General features: G+C 37.1%; 1 protein-coding gene across 1 annotated transcript in view; it reads right to left on the bottom strand.

Annotated features, from left to right (window-relative positions):
- Positions 1–26646, bottom strand: part of VPS8 (VPS8 subunit of CORVET complex) — a 405986-nt gene that overhangs the window by 291495 nt on the left and 87845 nt on the right. The window contains exons 14-20 of the mRNA XM_066240876.1: positions 24469–24549; positions 20823–20993; positions 14656–14730; positions 13790–13825; positions 11725–11815; positions 11244–11290; positions 8832–8921 (exon numbers count right to left, since the gene is read on the bottom strand). Coding sequence (XP_066096973.1) covers positions 8832–8921; positions 11244–11290; positions 11725–11815; positions 13790–13825; positions 14656–14730; positions 20823–20993; positions 24469–24549 — 591 coding nt within the window. The remainder of the gene's footprint in view (positions 1–8831; positions 8922–11243; positions 11291–11724; positions 11816–13789; positions 13826–14655; positions 14731–20822; positions 20994–24468; positions 24550–26646) is intronic.

Consider the following 26646-nt stretch of genomic DNA (forward strand, 5'->3'; position numbering starts at 1 on the left):
GGTTAATGTAATACACCATATCAACAAAACAAAGAACAAAAACCACATGATCTTATCAATAGACGCAGAAAAGGCTTTCGATAAAATACAACACAATTTTATGTTTAAGACTCTCAACAAAATGGGTATAGAAGGAAAATATCTCAACATGATAAAGGCCATATATGATAAACCATCAGCTAACATCATATTAAATGGCACTAAACTGAAGGCTTTCCCCCTTAAATCAGGAACAAGACAGGGTTGTCCACTCTCTCCACTCTTATTTAATGTGGTACTAGAGGTTCTAGCCAGAGCAATCAGACAAGACAAAGAAATAAAAGGCATCCATATCGGAAAAGAAGAAGTAAAGGTATCACTTTTTGCAGATGATATGATCCTATACATCGAAAACCCCAAAGAATCCACAAAAAGACTACTAGAAACAATAAGCCAATACAGTAAGGTCGCAGGATACAAAATTAACATACAGAAGTCAATAGCCTTTCTATATGCCAACAATGAAACAACTGAGAAGGAACTCAAAAGAATAATCCCCTTCACGATTGCAACAAAAAAAATAAAATACTTAGGAATAAACATAACAAAGAATGTAAAGGACTTATATAATGAAAACTATAAACCATTGTTAAGGGAAATCAAAAAAGATATAATGAGATGGAAGAATATACCTTGTTCTTGGCTAGGAAGAATAAATATAATCAAGATGGCTATATTACCCAAAGCAATATACAAATTTAATGCAATTCCCATCAAACTTCCAATGACGTTTTTTAAAGAAATAGAGCAAAAAATCATCAGATTTATATGGAACTATAAAAAACCCCGAATAGCCAAAGCAATCCTAAAGAAAAAGAATGAAGCTGGGGGCATAACAATACCTGACTTCAAACTCTATTATAGGGCCACGACAATCAAAACAGCATGGTATTGGCAGAAAAATAGACACTCAGACCAATGGAACAGAATAGAAAGTCCAGAAATAAAACCACATATATATAGTCAAATAATTTTTGATAAAGGGGCCAACAACACACAATGGAGAAAAGAAAGCCTCTTCAATAAATGGTGCTGGGAAAACTGGAAAGCCACATGCAAAAGAATGAAACTGGACTACAGTCTCTCTCCCTGCACAAAAATTAACTCAAAATGGATCAAAGATCTAAACATAAGACCTGAAACAATTAAGTACATAGAAGAAGACATAGGTACTCAACTCATGGACCTGGGTTTTAAAGAGCATTTTATGAATTTGACTCCAATGGCAAGAGAAGTGAAGGCAAAAATTAATGAATGGGACTACATCAGACTAAGAAGTTTTTGCTCAGCAAGAGAAACTGATAACAAAATAAACAGAAAGCCAACTAAATGGGAAATGATATTTTCAAACAACAGCTCAGATAAGGGCCTAATATCCAAAATATACAAAGAACTCATAAAACTCAACAACAAACAAACAAACAATCCAATAAAAAAATGGGAAGACGATATGAATAGACACTTCTCCCAGGAAGAAAAACAAATGGCCAACAGATATATGAAAAGATGCTCATCTTCTTTAGCTATTAGAGAAATGCAAATCAAAACGGCAATGAGATACCACCTCACACCTGTTCGATTAGCTGTTATTAGCAAGTCAGGTAATAGCAAATGTTGGAGAGGCTGTGGAGAAAAAGGAACCCTCATCCACTGTTGGTGGGAATGTAAAGTAGTACAACCATTATGGAAGAAAGTATGGTGGTTCCTCAAAAAACTGAAAATAGAACTACCTTATGACCCAGCAATCCCTCTACTGGGTATATATCCCAAAAACTCAGAAACATTGATACGTAAAGACACATGCAGCCCCATGTTTATTGCAGCATTGTTCACAGTGGCCAGGACATGGAAACAACCAAAAAGCCCAGCAATAGATGACTGGATAAAGAAGATGTGGCACATATACACTATGGAATACTACTCAGCCATAAGAAATGATGACATCGGAACATTTACAGCAAAATGGTGGGATCTTGATAACATGATACGAAGCGAAATAAGTAAATCAGAAAAAAACAGGAACTGTATTATTCCATACGTAGGTGGGACATAATACTGAAACTAAGAGACATTGACAAGAGTGTGGTGGTTACAGGGGGGAGGGGGGAATGGGAGAGGGATAGGGGGTGGGGAGGGGCACAAAGAAAACAAGATAGAAGGTGACAGAGGACAATCTGACTTTGGGTGGTGGGTATGCAACATAATTGAACGACAAGATAACCTGGACTTGTTATCTTTGAATATATGTATCCTGATTTATTGATGTCACCCCATTAAAAAAAAATAAAATTATAAAAAAAAAAAAAAAAGAAAACTAAAGACTAATATCTCTAATGAATACAGATACAAAAATCCTAAACAAAATACTAGTAAATCAAATACAACAACACATTAAAAAATAATACACCATGATCAAGTGGGATTCATTGCAGGTGCACAAGGATGGTTCAACATACAGAAATCAATTAACGTAATTCATCACAACAAAACAAAGAACAAAAATCATATGATCCTATCAATAGATGCAGAAAAGGCATCCGATAATATAAAACATCCCGTTATGTTTAAAGCACACAATAAAATCAGAATAGAAGGAAAGTACCTTAACATAATAAAGACCATATATAACAAACCATTAGCTAATATCTTCTAAATAGTGAAAAAAATGATGAATTTTTCTCTAAAATTAGGAACGAGACAAGGTTGCCCACTCTCTCCACTCTTATCAACATAGTTCTGAAAGTTTTAGCCAGAACGATCAGGCAAAAGAAAGAAATAAAAGGCATTCATATTGGGAAAGAAGTAAAGGTATCACTTTTTGCAGATGACATGATCCTGTATATAGAAAACCCCAAAGACTCCACCAAAAAAAACTATTAGAAATAATAAACCAATACAGCAAAGTCACAGGATACAAAATTAATATACAAAAATCTACTACTGGCCCTGGCTTGTGAAAGTCCCGGGTTTGATTTCCAGTCAGGGAACACAGGAGAAGCGACCATCTGCTTCTCCACCCTTCCCCTTCTCCTTCCTCTCTGTCTCTCTCTTCCCCTCCTGCAGCCAAGGCTTCATTGGAGCAAAGTTGGCCCAGGCGCTGGGCACGGCTCTATGCCCTCTGCCTCAGGTGTTAAGACTAGCTCAGGCCATTCATTCAATTTTGTATTGACCCCAGATGAGGAGAGCAGCACCCTCTGGTGGGCATGCTAGGTGGGTCCCAGTCGAGCATATGCAGGAGTCTGTCTGACTGCTTCCCTGCTTCTAACTTCAGAAAAAAATTAAGTCTACTGCTTTTCTATATGCCACCAATGAAACTCTGAAAAATGAACTCAAAAAAGACAATTCCTTTTACAATTGCAATAAAAACAAATAAAGTACTTAGGAATAAACTTAACAAAGGATGTGAAGGTCACTGAAATTATAAAACATTATTGAAAGAAATTGAAAGAGACACAATGTAATGGAAAAATATCCCATGTTCATGGATTGGAAGAATCAACATAGTTAAAATGGCCATTTTACCCAAAGCAATATACTAATCTAATGCAATCTCCATCAAAGTCCCAATGTCATTTAAAAAAAAAATAGAGCAAAAACTTACTAGGTTTGTATGGAACCATAATAAACCCCAAATAGCCAAAGCAATCCTGAAGAAAAAGAATGAAGCTAGAGGTATCACACTACTTGACATCAAACTATACTATAGAGCCATGATAACCAAAACAGCATGGTATTGGCAGAAAAAAAAGACATACAGACCAACGAACAGAATTCAGAGCCCAGAAATAAAATCCCATATATACGGAGAAATCATCTTTGACAAAGGAGCCAAAAACACAAAATGGAGAAAAGAAAGCCTCTTCAATAAACGGTGCTGGGAAACTGGAAAGCCATGCAAAACAGTAAAACTTGACTTCAGTTTGTCCCCCTGCACAAAAATTAATTCAAAATGTATCAAAGACATAAATATAAGACCTGAAACTATACATTACATAGAACAAAACATAGGTACTAAGCTCAGGGACCTTGGCCATAGGGAACAATTTATGAATTTGACCCCAAAGGCAAGGGAAGTAAAGGCAAAAATAAATGAATGGGACTATATCAAACCAAAAAGCTTCTGTACAGCAAAAGAAACTGACAGCAAAACAAAAAGACAGCCTGACCCATTGTGGCGCAGTGGATAAAGCGTTGACCTGGAACGCTGAGGTCACTGGTTCAAAGGCCTGGACTTGCCTGGTCAAGGCACGTATGGGAGTTGATGCTTCCTGCTCCTCCCCCTTCCTTCTCTCTCTCTCTCTCCTTTCTAAAAAATGAATAAATAAAATCTAAAATAATTTAAAAAAAAAAGACAGCCAACTGAATGGGAGATGATATTTGCAAACAACAGCTCTGATAAGGGGTTAATATCCAAAATATATAAAGAACTCACGAAGTTCAGCAACAAACAAGCAAACAATCCAATTAAAAAATGGGGAGAGGACCTGAACACACTTCTCCCAATAGGACATACAAATGGCCAACAGGTATATGAGAAGATGCTCATCTTCAATAGCTATTTGAGAAATGCAAATCAAAACTACAATGAGATACCACCTTGCACCTGTTAGATTGGCTATTATCAACAAGACAGGTGATAAGTATTGGAGAGGCCATGGAGAAAAAGGACTGCTCATTCACTGCTGGAGGGAATGCAAATTAGTACAATCATTATGGAAGAAAGTATGGTGGTACCTCAAAAAATTAAGAATAGAATTACCATATGACCCAGCAATCCCTCTACTGGGTATATACCCCCAAAACTCAAAATCATTGGTACATCAAGACATATGCATCCCCATGTTCATCGCAGCACCATTCGCAGTAGTGAAGACATGGAAACAACCAAAAGAGTTTCCATGGTTCCTTTGGTCCTTTGGTCCCTTGACAGAGGATTGGATAAAGAAGATGTGGTACATATACACAATGGAATACTACTCAGCTATAAGAAACAATGACATAGTGACATTTACAACAACATGGATGGACCTTGAGAACATATACTAAGTAAAATAAGTAAATCAGAAAAAGCTCAGAAATGTATGATTTCACACATAGGTGGGATATAAAACTGAGACTTATGGACATACATAAAAGTAAAGTGGTTACTTGGGGAAGGGAACGTGGGGGAAGGGATGGGAGAAAGGGACTTGAGTGAATAGGAGGAAACGGAAGGGTGTAAAGAGGGACAGATATAAAGCAATGGAAAATTATTTGACTTTGGGTGATGGGTATACATCATAATCAACAGTTCAAATGCTATAGAAATGTTCACTTGAAACCTATGTACTTTATTGATCAATGTCACCCTGTTAATTTTTTTAATTAAAAAAATTGATCCAAATTTACTTAAAAATTATTAACAATGGCTCAGATTGTTTGCATTTCAAGACCTTTTGAATTATAACCCAGAATACTGTTTGAACAATCATAATATAACCATATGTCACATATGTGACATATATCAGCCATTCTCTTAAATATATTTATCTGGAGTTTTCCACTTTAAAAACATTCTCTGTGCTCATGGAAATGAAAGCAAAATAAGAACTGTTGTTCTATACTAGAGTGTAGCAGTCCAGATACGGACCCTGAAGCCCAGGTTCCTGGATTCTAATCCCAGCTCTATCATTTACTAACTATGTAACCTGAAACAGGTTCCTTAACCTCTCTGTGCCTCAGTCTCATTTATAATCGGAATAATTCAGTACCTACCTTAATGAGTTCTGGTAAAAATTAAATTAGTTAATACATATAAATCAGACCATGCCTGCCACACAACAAGCATTAAATAGTTTAGAAATGTGTTGTAACTGTCTATCTTGATCATCTATTAACATCACCCCTTGTCACTTATCCTTTCCTTGTACTTGTCTGAAAATAATATAGTACAATGGTTAGTTAAGAGTTGAGCTTTGCCGGTTCGAAACCCTGGGCTTGCCTGGTCAAGGCACATATGGGAGTTGATGCTTCCTGCTCCTCCCCCCCTTCTCTCTCTGTCTCTCTCCTCTCTCTCTCCTTTCTAAAATGAATAAATAAAATAAAAATTTTTAAAAATTAAAAAAAAAAAAAAAAAAAGAGTTGAGCTTTGAAGTCAGAAAGACCTGGATTTACATCCTGGCCCCACCACTGACCAGCATTATTACCTTGTAAAGTCACTTAACCTCTCTCAGCCTAAATTTCCTCATCTGTAAAATGGGAATTAAAACAGTATCTACTTCATTAGGTTGTTATGAAAATTAAATAAAATTAATGTTATATCCTTTATATCATATATTACTTGGCATGTAGTATAAACTCAGTGAATCTTTGTCAAACCCTTTCTGCATGCCCCTTAGCATTTTGTTTGGCACAATCTGAATTGTACTACTCTTTCTGACAGTCTTTGATGCTTTTGGCACATTATCTTTGGTTATCTGCCTCTCTCCATCTTTTGTAGCTATTCTGTTTGTAGACAGATACTTCTCTCAATATTCCTCCCTGTTTTCTTTCTTTTTGGATTATTTGTGGTTATTATGTCAAAATTTAAGAATTTCCTGTTCTGGGCCCTGGCTAGTTGTGTATTGGATAGAGTGTGACCCCAGAGTGTCAAGGTTGCTGGTTTGACCTTGGGGTCTCAAGCTCAAGCCTGAGAGAGTCAACTTGACCTTGAGGTACCAGTTTGAGCCCTGGTCAGGGCACATATGAGAAGCAATTAATGGAACAAGTTGATGCTTCTCTTCCTCTCTCTCTAAAAAAGAACAGAAAAGAAAAAAAAAGTATTTCCTGTTCTTTGTGAACCCATTAGATTTTTGGAGCCTGTAACAATGAGCTTGTGCCCATATTTTTTTCTGATATATCTGCTTTTTATAATACAGAATTCATGGTAAATATATTTTTCATCATTATTACAATCTTTAAAATAAAGTGATCATTTTTCTCTCAAGAGTCTATTCCTTCCACTTCCCCAATCAATGGTAAGGTAAATCCAGAATAATGGTTTCCACTATTGTTTCCTTTACCTTTTATGAGATAAATTTATTAATAAATCAAAAATTTTATCAGATATGCATTTAGCAAAATAAAACTCCCATAGAAATCTAGATGGTTAAAGAACACATTCTATTACAGCTATGACAGCTTGTTTCTCTGTTAATTTTACAATTTGTATTAGAAACCATCATGACTTTCCCTGTCATGCTGAGATTCTTTCATATTTTGCCATCAGAACATCACTTGTTCTTTTCTTCTTTTCTAGCTTTACCATGTCCTTTACCAGCACGGTGGTTTCCATATGCACACACACATACCCTCATTAGCCCCTCATTAGTTCCCTGGTAGATGTTTCTTTTCAGTAAGGTAGACCCTCCAATGGCCAGAGTTCTTTTTATGAATACCATCTCTACCACCCCTTAGTAATGGATGCTCTCATTAAAATATTGTTTTCCTATGCATACTGCATTGGCATACAAAATTATTTATATACAAGGTACTGCTCTCAAACAGTTTTGTTCCCAAATGCTTTCTTTCTACCTATGTTTTCCTTCTAAATGATCTATTTTTATAAATTTATCTGGGCTTATTTCTCTTCTTTACTGATAAGATTTAAGGAACCTCCAAATAATCAGTAACAAAAGTTACTCTGCTAGAAGCCCACTACTGCGGCATTAAAGAGTACAATGCAGGAAACCAAACCTTCCTGATTGCCTGCAAATGTTAACTGCCGTATCCATCCATTCCTTCCAAAATTATGAGCATCAAATGGAGATATGAAAAGATAAGTACTGTGCCTGCTCTAAGAACTTCAAAACCCCTACATTTCTGCTAAAAATGTATTAAGGTATACAAGAAAAGTTATTTGCACTAGGTTGTAAAACTTTAAGATAGCAAGAACTGTATATGTTTTACTCACTATGGCCCAACGTCTAGCACATATTAGATCAGGGTAGCATACTTGGCCCATGGGACAAATTCTGCCCACAACATGTTTCTGAATTGCTCATAGAGCTAAAAGTGGGTTTTATATTTTTAAGTTTTCTAAAAAACAACAATAAAAAACATAAGACTTCATCCGTGCCCTAAATTTTCCCATCTGGCCCCTCTTAGAAAATATTCGCTGACCCCTAGTACTAGATCCTCAAATATTTGTTAAAAGAGGAGGCAGGGGGAGGTGAGGGAGCTCTAGGAATTGGGAAGGATAAACAGAGATTTACAACAAATAGAACTGCAGAGCACCACAAACAGAAAAATTTGCATAATAAAACTTAGACGGGCCTTAAAATTGTTACTTGATCAGTTTTTACTGAATTCCAAAAAAAACTAAAGATCTTTCATTCTCATATTTTAGAGATTACATTATTTTTTGTAACTAATCTGGTCTTGAATCATAGGTACCCCTAGGAGAACTAAATTTAAAACTTGGTTGTTTGCCTTTTCTTCAACAAGCCTAGTTGAACATCAATGTGAGTCATTAGCAAGGTGACAGCAACTATAAGGTGTCAATAACAGGTACACTCTCATACTAGAGCCTTTTCTACTGCGCAGCACTAAGTAGTTGAGCACTAACACTTCCCAACATTTTAATCATCTGTTCCCATGTGACCTACTACTGCAAAATTTAATCAGACTTGAATGCTTCACAAGCCCTGAAATAAAGCTTTGAATACTGAAACTTGTTTAAGGAAAGCATGAAAGTTCCATTCTCAAGTAATATGAAACAGCAATGCTAGACCTATTGATACCAATGGCTATTAGAAGCACCTGCAAAGGGGTACCTGAAAATGCTGCTCCATCACTTGGACTTTTCCCTGATCCGGGCACTTTTTCAGAGCTCGATCTGCATAATGGAATAGGATTTCTACCATCTGAAAGGAAAATAGCCTTGCTTAGAAGTTGAAATATATCTCTAAAGTTTTTCAATACTTGATATAGATGATCCCCCTAAATAATACAGAACAGGCTTTGTTATTATATGAAAAATACAATGTAAAATTTTAGTGGCTTTATTTTCCAATTTTTAAACCCCAGCCTAATTTCTTTCAGCCTCAGGACTAGTACTAATTTGCTGATCTTTTTTGAAAATATTTCCAGGTTCTGGACCAGGGGTCCGGAACCTATGGCTCGTGAGCCAGATGTGGCTCTTTTGATGGCTGCATCTGGCTCGCAGACAAATCTTTAATAAAAAAAATAATAACGTTAAAAATATAAAACAGTCTCATGTACTACAATCCATTCATTTCCTACTGCTCATGTTCATGGTTGCGGGTGGCTGGAGCCAATCACAGCTGTCCTCCGGGACAACATCAAATTTTTATTGGATAATGCATAACATACATGGGTCGCTGTATGGCTCTCATGGAATTACATTTTAAAATATGTGGCGTTCATGGCTCTCTCAGCCAAAAAGTTTCCCGACTCCTGTTCTAGACCTTAATAGTATCTGTGCTGCTCAGGAAATGAAGTACTACAGTTACACCCTTCAGTAATCCCATGCTCTAAACACAGTAATCCTGTTTGCTAAAAAACACAGATGGGCACAGAACCCTAAAGATTTTAGCAGATACTGAGAAAAATCATTTCTGAGTCTAAAGAGTAACCAATTTCGTTTTCTAAAGGTTTATGCTAATTTGGAATATAATTTTTACAAATGCACTTGACAATTAAAAGGGAAAGAAATGAGTACAGTATAAAAAAAAACTCAACCAAGTCTAGACAAGGAAAACTAAGCCAACAGTAAATACTAGCATTAATCATAATATTAATTACTAATAGTAATAAAATATCAGTCCTCTAGGTTACCTCAGGTAACACACATACTTGCATAATCTTTCTCATAATTACTAATCAATTTATAAAAAATAACAAATGTCAACTTTCTATGGCTATAATTAGATTCAGAAATAATCCAGATTCCAGTCTTCTTCTTCATTTCTGCTTTAAGTAGCAAAATAGTTTTCAGTTATTTTATTAGTTTATCATCTTCATAAGAGAGTGAGCAAGAAAAAAAAGAAAAGATGGTAAGAAAAAATTTAAAAAACATTCGAGATGACAGCAGAGAATTATAATCTGACTTGTTTTTATACACTGCCTTCTTGACTGCAGTCATTGACCTAATCATGTCCAAAGATTATTAGAAATGGCCCTGGCCAGTGGCGCAGTGCACAGAGCAACATCCTGGAGTGCCAAATTCCTGGTTTGATCCCAGGGTAGCCGGATCAGTCCCAGGATCGCTGGCTTGATAGCAAGGGTGCTGCTTGCTCAATCCCCAGGGCTTGTATGAGAGGCAATCAATGGATGCACAACTACATGGAACAATGAGTTGTTGCTCCTCTCTTTCTCCCTTACCCTCTTCTTCTCTCTCTCCTTTCCCTGCTCTCTCTCTCTCTCAAAAAAAAAAGGTTATTAGCAAATACCCAAAGAAAATCTATGCTGTACCCTAGTAAAGACCCTATTGTTTTATTTATTGATTTTAGAGAGAGAAAGAGACAGAAACATCGAGATGTTCCTGTAAGTGCCCTGACCAGGGATCAAACCCGCAGCTTTTGTGTATCAGGACAATGCTCTAACCAAGGGAGCCATCTGACCAGGGAAATAAAGACTCTATGAAAATACTCACTTGACAAGGGGTCACTCGCTCAGTTGCCCCCCAGTCAAGGCATACATAAGAAAACAATCAATGAACAACTAAGGTGCCGCAACAAAGAATTGATGCTTTTCATTTCTCTTCCTTCTTGTCTGTCTTTCTCTCTCTTGTGAAAAAGAAGAGAAAAATAGACAAAAGAAAAGAAGCCTGACCAGGCAGTAGCACAGTGGATAGAGTGTCAGACTGGGACGCAGAGGACCCAGGTTCGAAACCCCAAGGTCACCAGCTTGAATGTGGGCTCATCCAACTTGAGCACAGGCTCACCAGCTTGACTGCAGGGTCTCTGGCTTCAGTGTAGGATCACAGACATGACCCCACGGTTGCTGGCTAGAGCCCAAAGGTCACTGGCTTGAGCAAGGGGTCACTCACTTTGCTATAGCCCCCCCTGGACAAGGCATATATGAGAAAGCAATCAATGAACAACTAAGGAGCTGCAACAAAGAATTGATGCTTCTTGTCTCTCTCCCTTCCTGTCTGTCCCTATCTCTCTCTCTCTCTCTCTATTTCTCTCTCTCTGTAACAAAAAAAAAAGAAAAATACTCACTCGATCTGCAACAACAGACTTTCGCTTACTGGCATCCCCTGATAATCCTGCAGAGAAGCAAAATCCAAATGAAAACAAAGTTAATCCACATTCTCAGGAGTGAAAATGTTCTGATCTTCTATTTATAACTTGTGCTAACAATACATATACTTATAGTAATCCTTTGGTATCAAAGAGTTGAATAATATGCCATAATAGGAACACCTCACAGCTACTAAACCAGACAGCATATCAATGCACTTCCTTTTTTTTCTATTAGTAAATTTTCCTTATGAAACAAAAGTGTTTAAAAAGTGGTATTTAGAATTCTATATCCTGTATTTATCATTAACCTTTTTCACTGAAATCTCTAAGGTTTGGTTAACACCTTGTTTATAAAATACTTAAACATTAAGCTAAAACATGTCCTATGAATGATTAGTATTATTCATTCTCTCTACTCCAGAAGAGTATCTACTACACCAGTATTCTGTTAACTTACCCACCACTGCTTTTCCTTTTCCTTCATGAAAAGACCATGCAAGAGCCAAGGCTTCTGTAAGACAATCTTGTTTCAGGAGATGATCCACTCTCTAAAGCGAATAGAAGTCAGATCTGTTCATCTAAGCAATCACAAGTCAGAACTCCTATTCTACCTAATATCTTTCCAGAAGTTGTTGCTTAGTAGCTATAATCTTTATTATATGCGGCTTAAGTGTCTGTTTGTCGCCGATAGCTTATTGGTTGCTTGTGTAACTGTACTAGCCAATGGGGTGAAGTTGCCACAGCTGAATGCAAATTGAGCGGGTCAGGGGGAAGGTGAACATTTGTTTGCATTGGCAATCATCTGTTTTACATAAAAACTACGTCTTAACGTAATTTCTTTAGAGGTTCTCCAACTGAAAAATAATGTCATAATAGCTAAGTCTTTGACTGGCTCCTCTAAAGGTGAAATACATGTCATTCCAAGAATTGATTTGGCTCCATCTCAAACAGGGTTGCCGTTTCAATTGAGACGTAGACAATTTCCTGTAAAACTTGCCTTTGCTATGACCATCAATAAGTCTCAGGGCCAAACACTTAAGCTTGTTGGCATTTTTTTACCTGAGCCTGCATTTGGACACGGTCAACTTTATGTTGCTGTTTCAAGAGTTCGTGAAAGAACGGACGTAAAATTAAAAATAATTGATGGTCCACAGCAAGGCGAGCTTAAAAATGATGGAAAGATCTACACAAGAAATGCTGTGTACAAAGAGATCTTTGACATGTGAATTAACATTTTATTATTTAAATCACCTTTATTTATTGAGCTAGCGGTGGCTCTTAAGAAATGTACCGCCAGTGGTTTCCTTCATTGCACTCTACTTTAAGCAATTAAGCAAGTAGAAGGGGGAAACCCCGTGGGGCACTAAGCAAAGGGGCGTCCTCGCCGCCTGCCCTGGGTAATTCAGTTTGAATTAGCAGACACCTTTGCACAAATCATTTTAATTACAATTTATAATATCTAGAACAGCGGTCATTTCGTATGACTGCCGGGCTTTCTAGTTATTCTAATAACTACGTGAGTATCTCATTTCCAAAAAAATTTCTTAAAGCACTAGCTAGTACAGTGACTGCATAAGCTAGCATACTGTACTGGCAGCCACAAGGCCCAAATATAAAACCAGCTAAAGGACATATCTAAGACTCCCTTATAGCCACTTGGGGCCAAGTGACCAAATTATAGCCAATGGTAAGTAATTAGAAGTATTGTTAGGTCTTTCTGAGATGTCACCTTAAAAGGCAGAAGCCAGCCTGACCAGGCGGTGGAGCAGTGGATAAAGCGTTGGACTGGGATGCAGAGGACCTAGGTTCGAGACCCCGACGTCGCCAGCTTGAGCGCGGGCTCATCTGGTTTGAGCAAAAGCTCACCAGCTTGGACCCAAGGTCACTGGCTCGAGCAAGGGGTTACTCCGTCTGCTGAAGGCCCACAGTCAAGGCACATATGAGAAAGCAATCAATGAACAACTAAGGTGGTGTCATAACGAAAAACTGATGGTTGATGCTTCTCCTCTCTCTCTGTTCCTGTCTGTCTGTCCCTGTCTATCCCTCTCTCTGACTCTCTCTCTGTCCCTATAAAAAAAAAAAAAAAAAAAAAAAGGCAGGAGCCAGCCCCTCTCTTCTCTTTCCTTCTCCCTGGAATGTGGACTTAACAGCTGGAGCTCCAGCATCTATACTGAGACGTAAAATGACCTTGGGACTAGACCCTACAACAGGTTGGTGGAACGGGAGAGTGTGCTAAGGGCCATGGAGCTGCCATACTGCCTACTTCAAGGTTGTTGTTATATAAGAAAGCAAGCTTGACGCCACTGTTGAAACTGGAAGTAACAGTTGCAGCCACAGTTATTTTGTATTTTCTGATGTATGTAGCCAAACCTAATTACCAGGTACTTAACAGTTACAATGGTTTTGATGTACATTTCTAAAATTAAAAAGCACAAATCCAAATAATCCTTTTCAGCAAAGTCAAAACAAATATTAAGATGCTAACAATTCAACTCTAACACATAAGATTACTTTGAACTCACCTCTCTCCAGCTCCTCAGCATCATCACATACACAGACTAGGAAACAAAAGGAAATGAAAATGACCATCGTTAACAAAACAGTTTGGGTGACACATTTGTCTCTATCCCACAACTCATTTTACATCTCTAAGTAAAAACACTTCATACTATAGTTAGAAGCATTTACTAAAGAGTCCTCAAGGGCCCACATTAAAGAATAAATCAAACAAACATTTAAAGGTTAATAAGGAGTTAATACAACAGACAAGAGACAAGGAACACCCACTCCTGCTATACGGACTTGAAAATAGTTTGAATTTTAATAATGAAAAAAAATTTCTTCTCCATGGTGTGCTTTATTTATTTATTTTTGGTTATTTTTTTTTAAGCACAGGAACAAACTGATATACAAAAATTCCTATTCTAGTGATTCCATTCTAAGTCAAACGCCTCAATGCATTTTAATATATCCTAAGCTGATCTAATGAAGGACATGATAAGGTGTCTTTCTGGTCATGAAAACATAAATGTGAAGATTATAAAGTATATCCCTCAACCGAGAAAATAAGCATCCTATTAGAATCTAAATGAAAATAAAAGAGGACAGAGAACTGAAACTCCTGAACTTACAAGTTTTACGGATCATATCATCCCTGCTTCCTAATAAATGTTTTAAAGTAAATGTCTATTTGTGTGACAAAAAAAATTTTAAAAAGTAAAAAGTATGCCTATAAGTGGAGAAAATAAATTAGTTAATTAGAGTAGTTAACCCCCAAAAGTTTTAGATTGCTGCTAATCAAAATTCACTGCCCTCTTTATCAGCAACCTCCTTCAGCACCAAACTATCCCAACACAAATAAATGACAAGTCACAGTGGAAGAGCTTACTTTGGTCCCCAAATAAAAGATCTGCCCACCATAGCTACTGATGGATTGATAACAAGCCTTCTCTCCAACCAAAGCCTGTAAAAAAAAACAAAAACAGAAAAGGTAAAAATCACATGAATTAGAAGTCTCATTAAGTTTTAAAGAATGCCAACTATAAAGACAACATTTTAGGTCAACATGGTTTCACCCCATATTGGTGGGGGGGGGGGGAGGTGAGGAGGAGAATGTTATTTCTTTGCTTATATATGGTCTTTATGATTCAGAAGAGGGAGGAACATGCCAACTTCTACATCTAAAAGAAAACTGCTACAACCTGCCCACTCTAGGATGACAGTAGTCACTGCTTCTGACAAAGAATAGAGCTGTATCTCTAAATTCTTGGAAACAAGTATCAACATAAAACACGAGAGGAAACAGGAAGACAAAGCAGCATAGTATATAGGAATTAATGTGCCCAGCAAAATAGAAACAAAACCTGCCATTTGATAAATCTGGGTTGCAAAATATGGCATGTCACTTTCTAAGTATGGCCTTTTAAATGACTGTCAAACTTCTGACAAAAAACCATGTACAGCTTCTGTGAGGTTTAAATACATTAATATTTATAAATCTCCCAAAATATTTATATATATGGTCAATAACAGATAACTATGACAATTTATCTTAACTTTTCATTATAGAAATTAAAATATATACATAAAGGTAGAGAGAATAAAATAATGAACCCCATGCAACCACTAACCAGCTTCATCAATTGTCAACTCATCATCAACCTTGTCTCATCTATGTATATTCCCACTGACTTCCCTGTAACAGTATAATTTTGAAGAGAATTTCAGATTTTGAATATTTCATTTATAAAAATTCAGCATATGCATAATAAATGAATCCTTTTTAATATAACCACATTTTCACTAACATACTTTTAAAACTTAACAGTCATTCCTCAATATCAAATACCCCATCAGTGTTTGGATTTAAAATTGTCTCATAAATGTCAAATGTTGTCAATGTTTTTGTTGTATGTTTTGTTGTGTTTTTTCCTGCATTTCATTTGTCTGAATCAAGATCTGAATGAGGGCCACATATTGGAACTGGCTGGTAAGACTTTCTTAAACTCTTTTAATCTATAGGTTTTGCCTCCACCTCTCTCCACCCCATATTTTCCTTCAAGTTTATTGATTGAAGAAAATGAAACATTTATTCCATAGAGTTTCCTCCACCTGGATTTTGCTAATTGTGTCCTCAAGAAATCTTTTAACATGTCCCTCTGTCTCCTATATTTTCTCTAGAATAAGTCTGATCACAATCAGGGCTTTGGGTTTGGTTTGGTTTTAGGCAGTATACTTTAAGTAGGATTTCGGTGGATGCCCTTGATTATCAGGTTGAAGAAGTTCTCTTCTATTCCTACTTCACTAAGAGTTTTATCAGGACTGGACAATAAATTTTGTCAAATGCTTTTCCTATATCTTTTGAGATGATATTATGGTTTTCTCTTATTAACTAATATGGTGAATTACATTGATTTTTTTTTTAATGTTAAGCCAGTTTTGCATGCCTTGGATAAACATCATTTAATCATAATTACTCTTTTTAAACACTTCAGGTTTCTATTTCCTAATATGAATTTTTGCTTCTATACATATGAGGACATTGGTCTGTAGTGTTCTTTATTGTAATGTCTTTGTCTGACTATATTATCAGAGATAAGCTAATCTCATAAAAAAGTTATGTGTTCCCTTCTCTATTTTTAAAAAGATTTCTATATGAAATTGGTGCCTTTTTTTCCCTAAAATATGAAAGACTTCTCTAGTGAAGCTATCTGAGTCTGGAGTTTCTTTGCATAAAATTTATTTATTTATTTATTTGTTTGTTTGTTTGTTTGTTTATGTACAGCCACTTAGACTATTCATTTTTTCTTGAGTCAGCTTTGGTAATCTGTGCCTTTCAAAGAATTTTGCCACTTCATCTAAAGTTGTTGAATTTACTGACATAAAACTATTCATATAATCTTTTTAGTATCTATAGAGTTTATAATGATATCATCATTCTCACTCCTCATATTAGTAATTATGTCTTTTCCCTTTTTTTCTTTGATTAGTCTCACTAGAGGTTTATCAATTTTATTTATTTCTTAAGAAATGAGCTTTTCAATTCTTTGGTTTTCTATTGTTTGTCCATTTTCTATTTAATTGATTTGTGTTATTTCTTCCTTCAATCTACTTTAAGTTTATTTTTGCTTTTTTTATTTCTATAATTAAGATAGAAGCTTAAATCATTTGAGATTTTTCTTCTTTTCTAAGTCCTTTTTATTTTAAGATTTTATTTATTGATTTTACAAAGAGAGAAGGGGGGAGCAAGAAGTATAGTTGCTTCACTTTAGTTGTTCATTGATTGCTTATTGTATGAACCTTGACCAAGCAAGCCCAGGGTTTCAAATCAGCGATCTCAGCGTTCCAGGTCAATGCTCTATCCACTGTGCCACCACAGGTCAGGCTCTAATGTAAGTTTTTAATGCCATGAATTACCTTCAGAAATTGATTTAACTGTAGACCACATTTTTTTTTTTTTTCTGAAGCTGGAAACAGGGAGGCAGTCAGACAGACTCCCGCATGCGCCCGATCGGGATCCACCCAGCATGCCCACCAGGGGGGATGCTCTGCCCATCTTGGGGCGTTGCTCTGTTGCAATCAGAGCCATTCTAGTGCCTGAGGCAGAGGCCACAGAGCCATCCTCAGCGCCCGGGCAAACTTTGCTCCTGTGGAGCCTTGGCTGTGGGAGGGGAAGAGAGAAACAGAGAGGAAGGAGAGGGGGAGGGGTGGAGAAGCAGATGGGCGCTTCTCCTGTGTGCCCTGGCCGGGAATCGAACCCGGGACTCCTGCACGCCAGGCCGACACTCTACCACTGAGCCAACCGGCCAGGGCCCCACAGATTTTGATATGTTGTATTTTCATTTACTTCAAAATATATTCTCATTTCCTTTAAGATTTTTTTCTTTGACTCATGGTTTCTTTATAAAAGTGTTATTTAATCTCCAGATATTTAGGTTATCTCCAGGGTAACCCCGATGATTCCTTCAACAATCTGTTGTAGCTTGTTTTATGGTCTATCACATAACTTATATTGGTAAATGCTCCATGTGTAGTCGAAAAAAATTTGTACTTTGCTTCTGTTGGGTAGAATTCTCTATAACCATCAGTTAGGTCAAATTGGTCAATAGTGTTTTTTTTAAATATTTTATTTATTGATTTTTTTAGAGAGAGAGGAGTGAGAAAGAGAGACAGAGAGAGAGAGAGAGAAGGGGGAGGAGTAGGAAGCTTCGACTCCCATATGTGCCTTGACCGGGCAAGCCCAAAGTTTCGAACTGGCGACCTCAGTGTTCCAGGTCGACGCTTTATCCCACTGCGCCACCACAGGTCAGAATAGTTTTTTAATTCTTCTATACCCTTAATGATTTTCTGTCTAGTAATTTCATTAATTACTGAGAGAGGAGTTATAAATTCCCAAATTGTAACTGTGAATTTATCTCTTTCTCCTTTTAATTTTGTTAGTTTTTGCTTTATATTCAGTGTATTTTTCATCTCAAGCATTGTAGTTTTATCTCTAGAAGTCATATTTACAATTTTTAATATCTTCCATGTCTCTATTTAACTTCTTGAACATACAGACTATAATTATGATAACTGTTATATCCTTGCTAATTCTAACATCTGTTTCAGGTTTAAGTCAGTTTTAATGGATCTTTCTCTTCAGTATAAGTTGTGTTTTTCTTCTTCTTTGCATGACTAATAATCCCTGATTGGATGGCAACCATTGTGAATTTTACCTTGCTGAGTGCTGGAAATTTCTGTATTCCTATCAATATTATTATGCTACAATCTGGGAGGAGTTAAGTTACTTGGAAACAGTTTGAGCCTTGCTGGTCTTGTTTTTAAGATCTGTTAGTGGGGACAAAGGCAGAGTTTACTCTAGTCCTAATTATTCTAATTATTCCCCCCTAGCCTGAGGCAAACTGCCCCTGAGTACCACCCAGTGCCCTGTGAGTCATGAAGTTTTCCATCCGGCTGGTGTAACAAGCCAGTGTGAATGCTGGCTGTACTTCCTTTCAGGTCTTTCAAACATTTCTTTCCCTGGTCTTGGGTAGTTGCCTCATATGCAGCTATTGATTAGCAGTCTGCTGAATACCCAAGGGGAACCCTTTGTACGTTCCAACTTCTGGAGCACTCCAAGCTCCAGCTGGGTTCCTCCCCATGAGCCACATGGAGACGCTCTCAGGGACAGACACTGAGACACTCACAGGGCTCGTGTCATTTGTTTCCCATTTTGTCAGGGACTGCTGTCCTGCATTACCTGACTTCCAGTATATTAAAGACTGGTATTCATTTTTCTAATTTTTTCCCCCAGTCAGGAGAGTAAACCCAGTCCTCATTATTCTACCTTAGCTGAAAATACAAGTTTAAAGCTTGACTTTAAAAAAATACTTTAAATTATTTTTAATAACCACTCAGATACCAGAAAACATCTAAGTGTGAGACATTAATTATTCTTACTACAGTGAATAGCATTACCATTATCCTTATTCTGGGTTTTCTTGGTTTCTAAATTCTGAGGCTGGAAACCCCTTTCATGTATATTTTATGCTCTGAAGTTCTAATATCTTGGGGAGATTTGGGCAATGGTTTCATATCACACAGCAGACACTCATTAAATATGAACATCATTACTAATTTTTTCAAGAAATTACCCAGGGAAGCCTCATGATAGTTGTTGGGCAGATAAAATGTATTATGCTCACTTTGTTAAAGTGGCGCTGCCCACGTGGAGGCCATTGCCCAGGTGATATTAATGTGTGTCTCTCTGGGCAGGCAGAATCCTTGTAGTCTGGGGCTTGGTTTTGGGATTAAGCCTTTCCCACCCTTTTTTGATGTGGGGTGGTACAATCCAATCATGCCTCAGAGAAGTGACTTTGTATTTGAAACTTCCTTATTTTGTATATTGGATTGAGTTTGGATTTCTACACTATAAAATAGGGGCACAATAGGAGCTTGCTCTCTTGGTTCCTGGGATGATTAACATGAGAGAGCAGAGAGCAGAAAGAGGCCATGTGGCCAGGAGAAGCAGCCAAGATGGCGGAGTGCTGAGTGAGATGCCTGTTTGTGTAGAGTTTGTATCTGGGATAAGGAAGGAGATGGGGAACTGAGGAGAATAAGGCTGGTGAGCTAGAAACCTTTGATTCTAGGAAACTCGGATAAGTCAGTAGCTTTGTGAGCACTGAATGTGAGTGGGTTTTGGAGCCCAGTGTGTATTTTTACTTGCCTGCCGTGTGCACTAGAATTAAAGATGACAGCCCATCAGTTTTTGGCTCCACTGTTTCTTTACCGACTGTCCGAATCCGATGCGAACCTGCATGGGCCAGGCTGCTGTGATAGTGGCTGTGGCCTCTGGCTTTACAATAGTTTAAGGATTACTGCTTAAATATTACTGGCTTGGGAAACATGAGATCACAATTCAAAGTAATTTAACTGTAAACTATCTGTGTAAATTGCTAAAGGTCATTATTATGGTTGTCTAAAATACAGTAAAATTAATACTAAGATAATATTTATGTCTTCCTTTTCTCCTGGCATGAACATTTCATTCATCTCCTATTCCTAAAACATCTTTCTTTCTCTAAAAGCCATCTTTGCCTTTTATTCCCACAACCACCATACCTGTTCATGCCTTAACTAATCACCCAAATATTTCCAAATTCTCAGACTACCTGTCACTAGTCATATACTCCTTAAATCTATCAGATTTAGTGCCACCAGATTAAACTTTCTAAAATATTTTGCTTTTATAATTTCTTTCACATGACATTTCTATTTCATTTTACCATTTTAGTATAAAATTTAAAACTCTTCGGTATTAAATTGGATAGAAGGCTAACAGGAATTATTGTTTTAGTTCCCTTTCCTGAATACTTATAAACATACATCCATTTCAACCTTTTTTTTTTTGTCACCGTATGTTTGTACCTCTTTACTCTTCTCTTCCTCAACCTAGTGGCTTTTAAAGAAACACCTCAAGACATAAAGATAACTCCTCAGAGTTTCTATTTCTAGAACAAAACAGCAACAAAATACCAAGTTTATCAAATCAACAGTAAGATAATGAGTTACCCTTACCAGTGCCTGGCTAACATTTCCTCCAGTGGCTAGTGATTTGAAATGGCTGCTATTATAGACCAATTGAAATTCTGAGATCTCCACTGTTTCCAATTCCTCTTGAGTTTGTCGATCAATCACATGCAACTTCTCCACACTGTCCAAGAGTACAACTGTGCGTGAGTTTATCCACTGCAATTCAAGCACACAACAAAACAAGAGTGAGGTCCATTCCACACCATCATTCAGGAAAAGAAGAAGGCTTGGCCACTCAGTTAAATTACATTGAGAATTTTTTTTTATTTAATTTATTAATTTTAATTTGTGTTAACATGAATTCAAGTGTCCCACTCAATATAACTCCCTTACCCCCACCCCTTTGTCCCCCATTGCCCACCCTCCCCCCTTCCCTCTGGGATTTGCTGTCCTGTTATCTGTATCTCTGTGTTATGTATATATAAATTCACTAATCCTTTCACCTTCTCTGTTCCCATCCCCTCCTCCCCCTTCCCTCTGACAGCTGTCCCTCTGCTCCCTGTGACTCCACCTCTGCCTCTATTCTGTTCCTCAGTTCACTTTGTTCATTAGATTCCACATATAAGTGAGATTATATGATATTTGTCTTTCTTTGCCTGGCTTATTTCACTTAGCATAATAATCTCCAAATCCATCATGCCATCGCAAAAGGTAAGATCTCCTTTTCCACAGCCACGTAGTATATACATTGAGAATCTTATCCATTTAATAACTTGATGACAATACAATCACAGCAAGAACTACTCAGTAAACAGCCCAGAGAACCATAGGTACACAGCACAGTATTGAGTATGACAGCATTAAATAGCACTCTTATAGTCTGAAAGAAGGCCAACAAGATCTTTAGTAGCTATATTACAGGATATATTTATTGGTTTTTATACAATTTTTTCAAAAGTGCATTGGCAGAAATGACTTAAGTAAAGTGAAAAACTTCTTCATTTCTAGTTTTTATGACATTAATGAAACAAAAGGGCAAATTAAATCTCATAAACTTAAGTGGTCAAAGGATGATTGCTAGTGTTTAAGTAATATATGTTTTAAAATAGAAGCTATCTAAAATATATATTTTCTTCAAAACCTCCCTAAAATTATTAGGAGAGTTCTTTGCTCTATTTCTCTATTATATTTTATGAATATTCTTTAAGAAATGCTATAATAATTTTTAAAATATTAATTAAATAATAATGTTACAAATCTTCTGAAGGATGCTATTTTGATAAATTTCTTAGGTCACATATAAGATTTATTTATTTATTTATTTATATTTTTCCAAAGTTAGAAGCAGGGAGGCAATCAGACTTCTGCATGCGCCCAACCAGGATCCACCTGGCATGCCCACCAAGGGGCGATGCTCTGCCCATCTGTGGCGCTGCTCCGTTGTGGCCAGAGCCATTCTAGCACCTGAGGCGGAGGCCATAGAGCTATCCTCAGTGCCTGGGGCCAACTTTGCTCCAATGGAGCTTTGGCTGTGGGAGGGGAAGAGAGAGACAGAGAGGAAGGGGAGGGGGAAGGGTGGAGAAGCAGATGGGCACTTCTCCTGTGTGCCCTGACCAGAAATCGAACCCAAGACTTCTACATGCCGGGCCAACGCTCTACCACTGAGCCTACCGGCCAGCACCAAGATTTATTTTTAAAATATATTTTTTTAAACTCTCAACCCCTCCCAAGAAATAATGTTTTAAGATCTGCTCAATTAGAATTCTAAATTAGAGGGAACAAAATAATTCCCCATGCACATTATCTCTCTGGTATTCACGATGATTTATGTGACCTATCCCATGTTATCAAGTTATTTGCATAATACCGTATCAGTGACAACCAAGTTGAAAATGGATCAGTTTTCTTTTAACATATGCTGAAGATATATATTCTATCAAGGTACAGTAGCTACTATAAGAGAAGAGTTTGTTTTTCTGTTTTTTTTAAAAAAGAAATTATCTCTCAGAAAACAGAGTTGATATTCAAATATTTTACAAAGAGCGCCTATAAATTGCTCTCTGGACTACTTTACTCTGAAAAACAAAGTATTATTTAGGAAAGACTCATTTTTTATTAACCTTATACAACCTCAGTAATAGTTTTTAAATGCTTTCAAAGCTCACCAGATTAAAACAGAGAGAGAATTAGAGAAAAAATGTTTGCAGTTTAGCAATTATTCCTGAGGTTAGACTCTCATAATTATGACTATTGATGTTATAAACAGCCTTTTAAAGGTAATTTACAGAGCAATGCACTTAGTGGTCACATCTTGGATAAGCCACAGAACAAATGGAAATACTCACTGTGGTATTGTTAGGAGAATGGCTATCTGTGGTTGGAAAATAATTTTCCAGGGAAAGAACCATATGCCAATTTTAAAAGTGCAGTATCTCAAACATCTTAAACAGAAGTGATAATGAATTCTAGAAAACTGTGTTAGGTGATTCAATAGGGGTTTTTTGTTTTTTTTTTTACAGAGGCAGAGATAAACAGGGATAGACAGACAGGAACAGAGAGAGATGAGAAGCATCAATCATTAGTTTTTCATTGCGCGTTGCGACTTCTTAGTTGTTCATTGATTGCTTTCTCACATGTGCCTGACCGCGGGCCTTCAGCAGACTGAGTAACCCCTTGCTGGAGCCAGCGACCTTAGGTCCAAGCTGGTGAACTTTTTGCTCAAGCCAGATAAGCCCGCGCTCAAGCTGGCGACCTCGGGGTTTCGAACCTGGGTCCTTCTGCATCCCAGTCCGAAGCTTTATCTACTGCGCCACCACCTGGTCAGGCTCAATAGGGGTTTTGATGATGACAAAGATACTGATGTCTTATATGCATGAGAGGTTGAACAAAATTGTTTCATAAAATGTGTATATGAAAAATCATTATTTCTAAATCAATAATCTATATCTGAGATTAAAAGGCAACATGCAACTAAATTTATAAATCCTACATAATAAAGATCTATTTCATCTATAATCCCAAAATGTTTCATTTTGTCAAATTGGTGGCAAAAACATTTTTAGCATTTTTATTGGAAAAACAAGGTATTGTTTTATATTTAGGGTCACCTATATTCACACATCTACAGCACGTTTCACTGGATATCAGATATTGATATGCTAAAAGCACTAATGATAGAAACTCAGAAATATTATAATTATACTAATACAGAATTAACATACTATATAAAATGAAAAAAATTTGACACTATAAGAAATAATCTTTCTTTTACACCAAAAAGTTGCTTAGGACTGGGATGTGTGGTAGAGAGAGAACTTTGCAAAGTTTTTAGCCACAAGAAAAAGAATACGTTACATAAGTTCCTGAACCAATTAGGACAATCTCAGATGGATAAAAATATATTTACAAAGAAAATACAGCAATGCTCCTGAAGAGATCCATGTAAATTCTTCTAAAACCCCTTTTGAGCTAATTAGGACATTAAAGAAAACATTTGTTCAGCAAGACATAAGGCTGAAAAACAAGAAAAATAATGTCAGACTTGATTCAATATAAGCAAGACTTCACTTCTGTCCATATTTTATATAATCCTAAAGGCATGGTTCATGGCAGAAATCCTGATAGCTTTAATACACCATAGACTTAAAACAGTTACATGCATGAAATGGGGATAGTTAATTTGAATACTCACAGTAAAGTTGATGAGGTCATAGTATAGGTGAAGATGCTTTTGCTTAGTAACATGGATTGCTCCAGATTCATCTCTCTTAACCTGATGATGAAAAAAAAAAAAAAAACCAACAAAAACATCACCTATTGTTTGAGGGACATTTTTAGATACTTAATTATATTCCACCTAGAAAATTATTTCCATTCAGAGAATGGAAAAGCCAAAACTATTGAAAGATTAAAGAAATTACTACACAAGTGACAAAATCCAAGGCACATGTGTAGTTTAGTAGTCAGTATTAGCAAACTCTGTAATGTAATATTCACTGTCATAATTCAGAACCTAACTTCATCAGGAACTGTCTTTAGCTAGAGTTAAATCACAAAATAGGTTGGCGACATGGTGTGACAAAGTCAAACAAAAGTTCATTAAAAGAAAAAAGTGGCTGCAGTGACAAAACTAGACTTTTCTGATATATATATTGTAGCACGAACGGCACAAAATTTCTCCAAAGAACCTCAAGTGTGAATATTTTGTTTATATATATATATATATATATGTACACATATATTCTATAATCTTCAATCATCTTTATAATTTGCTTTCTCCACTCTACTCCAAGGAGATGGAGCACTGCAAAAGAGACACAGCACGATGAACATCTGACCGACTGAAATTCACGCCATGCAGTTCAGCCTGCGTTTCCTTGTACACTCCCCATAGTAATGTCTAGAGGTCTTCCTTTCCCTTGAAGTCCCAATTCCTCTTTGCCTTCCAGTCCCATCACTGCAGTGTTGACCTCATCAGAAAGCTTAACAAACAGCTGAGACTACTTAATGAAGGCCTCCGTGTACCTATCTTCACTTCACAAAGTCACTTCCCCTGTAAGAAAGGGCGCTCTGGTAAAGAAGCATGATATACAGAGCGACGGGTTTAAGAATTACCATATTTCCCCATGTATAAGACGCACCTTAATTTTGGGGCCCGAAATTTGAAAAAAATATATATTACATAAAGCTATTGAACTCGAGTTTTTATTCATCATAAAATTCATACAACTCCTCAGCACTGTCAGAACTCCCTTCCATTAGCTTGTCCTCATCTGTGTCTGATGATGAATCACTGTCTTCAACAATGAGCGCAAAAACAAGCGCGAAAAAGTGGGAAACGCAAGTAAAAAAATCTACAACCACTATGTAAGTCATACCCAGTTCTTAGACCCACATTTTTCAAAAAGGGTGTGTCTTATACATAGGGAAATACGATAACTTCCACTACTACAGCTGTGTGCCCAAGGGCAAATCACTTATCGTTTCTTAGTTTCCCCATTTGTAAAAATAAAATAGTACTAAATTGTTCCATATCTTTTATCTGTTGAAGGTGTTTCATAATCAAAAAGATCAATGCCAACATTAACTACTTAAGATTTGCTGAAGTTCTTGCTAAAGAAAATCACTTCATTCATCACTGTTTGATACCATCCCTCCCTTGATTCAACCACTCCTTTTTAAGGGTCTTTTTGCTTACTATCAAACATGTTACTGACTTTTCCATCTTCAAGTAAAAAACAAAAACAAAAACAAAACCCTTTCCTTGATTCACTTTTTCTTTTTTTTTTTTTTTTTTGTATTTTTCCGAAGCTGGAAACGGGGAGGCAGTCAGATAGACTCCCGCATGCACTCGACCAGGATCTACCCTGCACGCCCACCAGGGGGCGATGCTCTGCCCATCTGGGGTGTCACTCTGTTACATCCAGAGCCACTCTAGCGCCTGAGGCAGAGGCCACAGAGCCATCCTCACCACCCGGGCCATCTTTGCTCCAATAGAGCCTTGGCTGTGGGAGGGGAAGAGAGAGACAGAGAGGAAGGAGAGGGGGAGGGGTGGAGAAGCAGATGGGCGCCTCTCCTATGTGCCCTGGCCGGGAATCAAACCCGGGACTCCTGCACGTCAGGCCGACGCTCTACCACTGAGCCAACCGGCCAGGGCCTTGATTCACTTCTTACAGATACACAATCATTCTCTTTCCTCTTGCAACCAAACAATATACTATGATTGAGTCAGTTTGCTCTTCTAGATACCCATTTCTTTAACAAGGCTTTACAATCTAGCTCTACCTCCAGTCCATTGAAAAGTAGTCCTCTGAAAAGTCTCTAATGAACTAATTCCTGCATATCCAGTGGTCTTATATTTGGTGGTCTT

The sequence above is a fragment of the Saccopteryx bilineata genome, chromosome 8, assembly GCF_036850765.1.
Source record: "Saccopteryx bilineata isolate mSacBil1 chromosome 8, mSacBil1_pri_phased_curated, whole genome shotgun sequence".
Lineage (NCBI taxonomy): Eukaryota > Metazoa > Chordata > Mammalia > Chiroptera > Emballonuridae > Saccopteryx > Saccopteryx bilineata.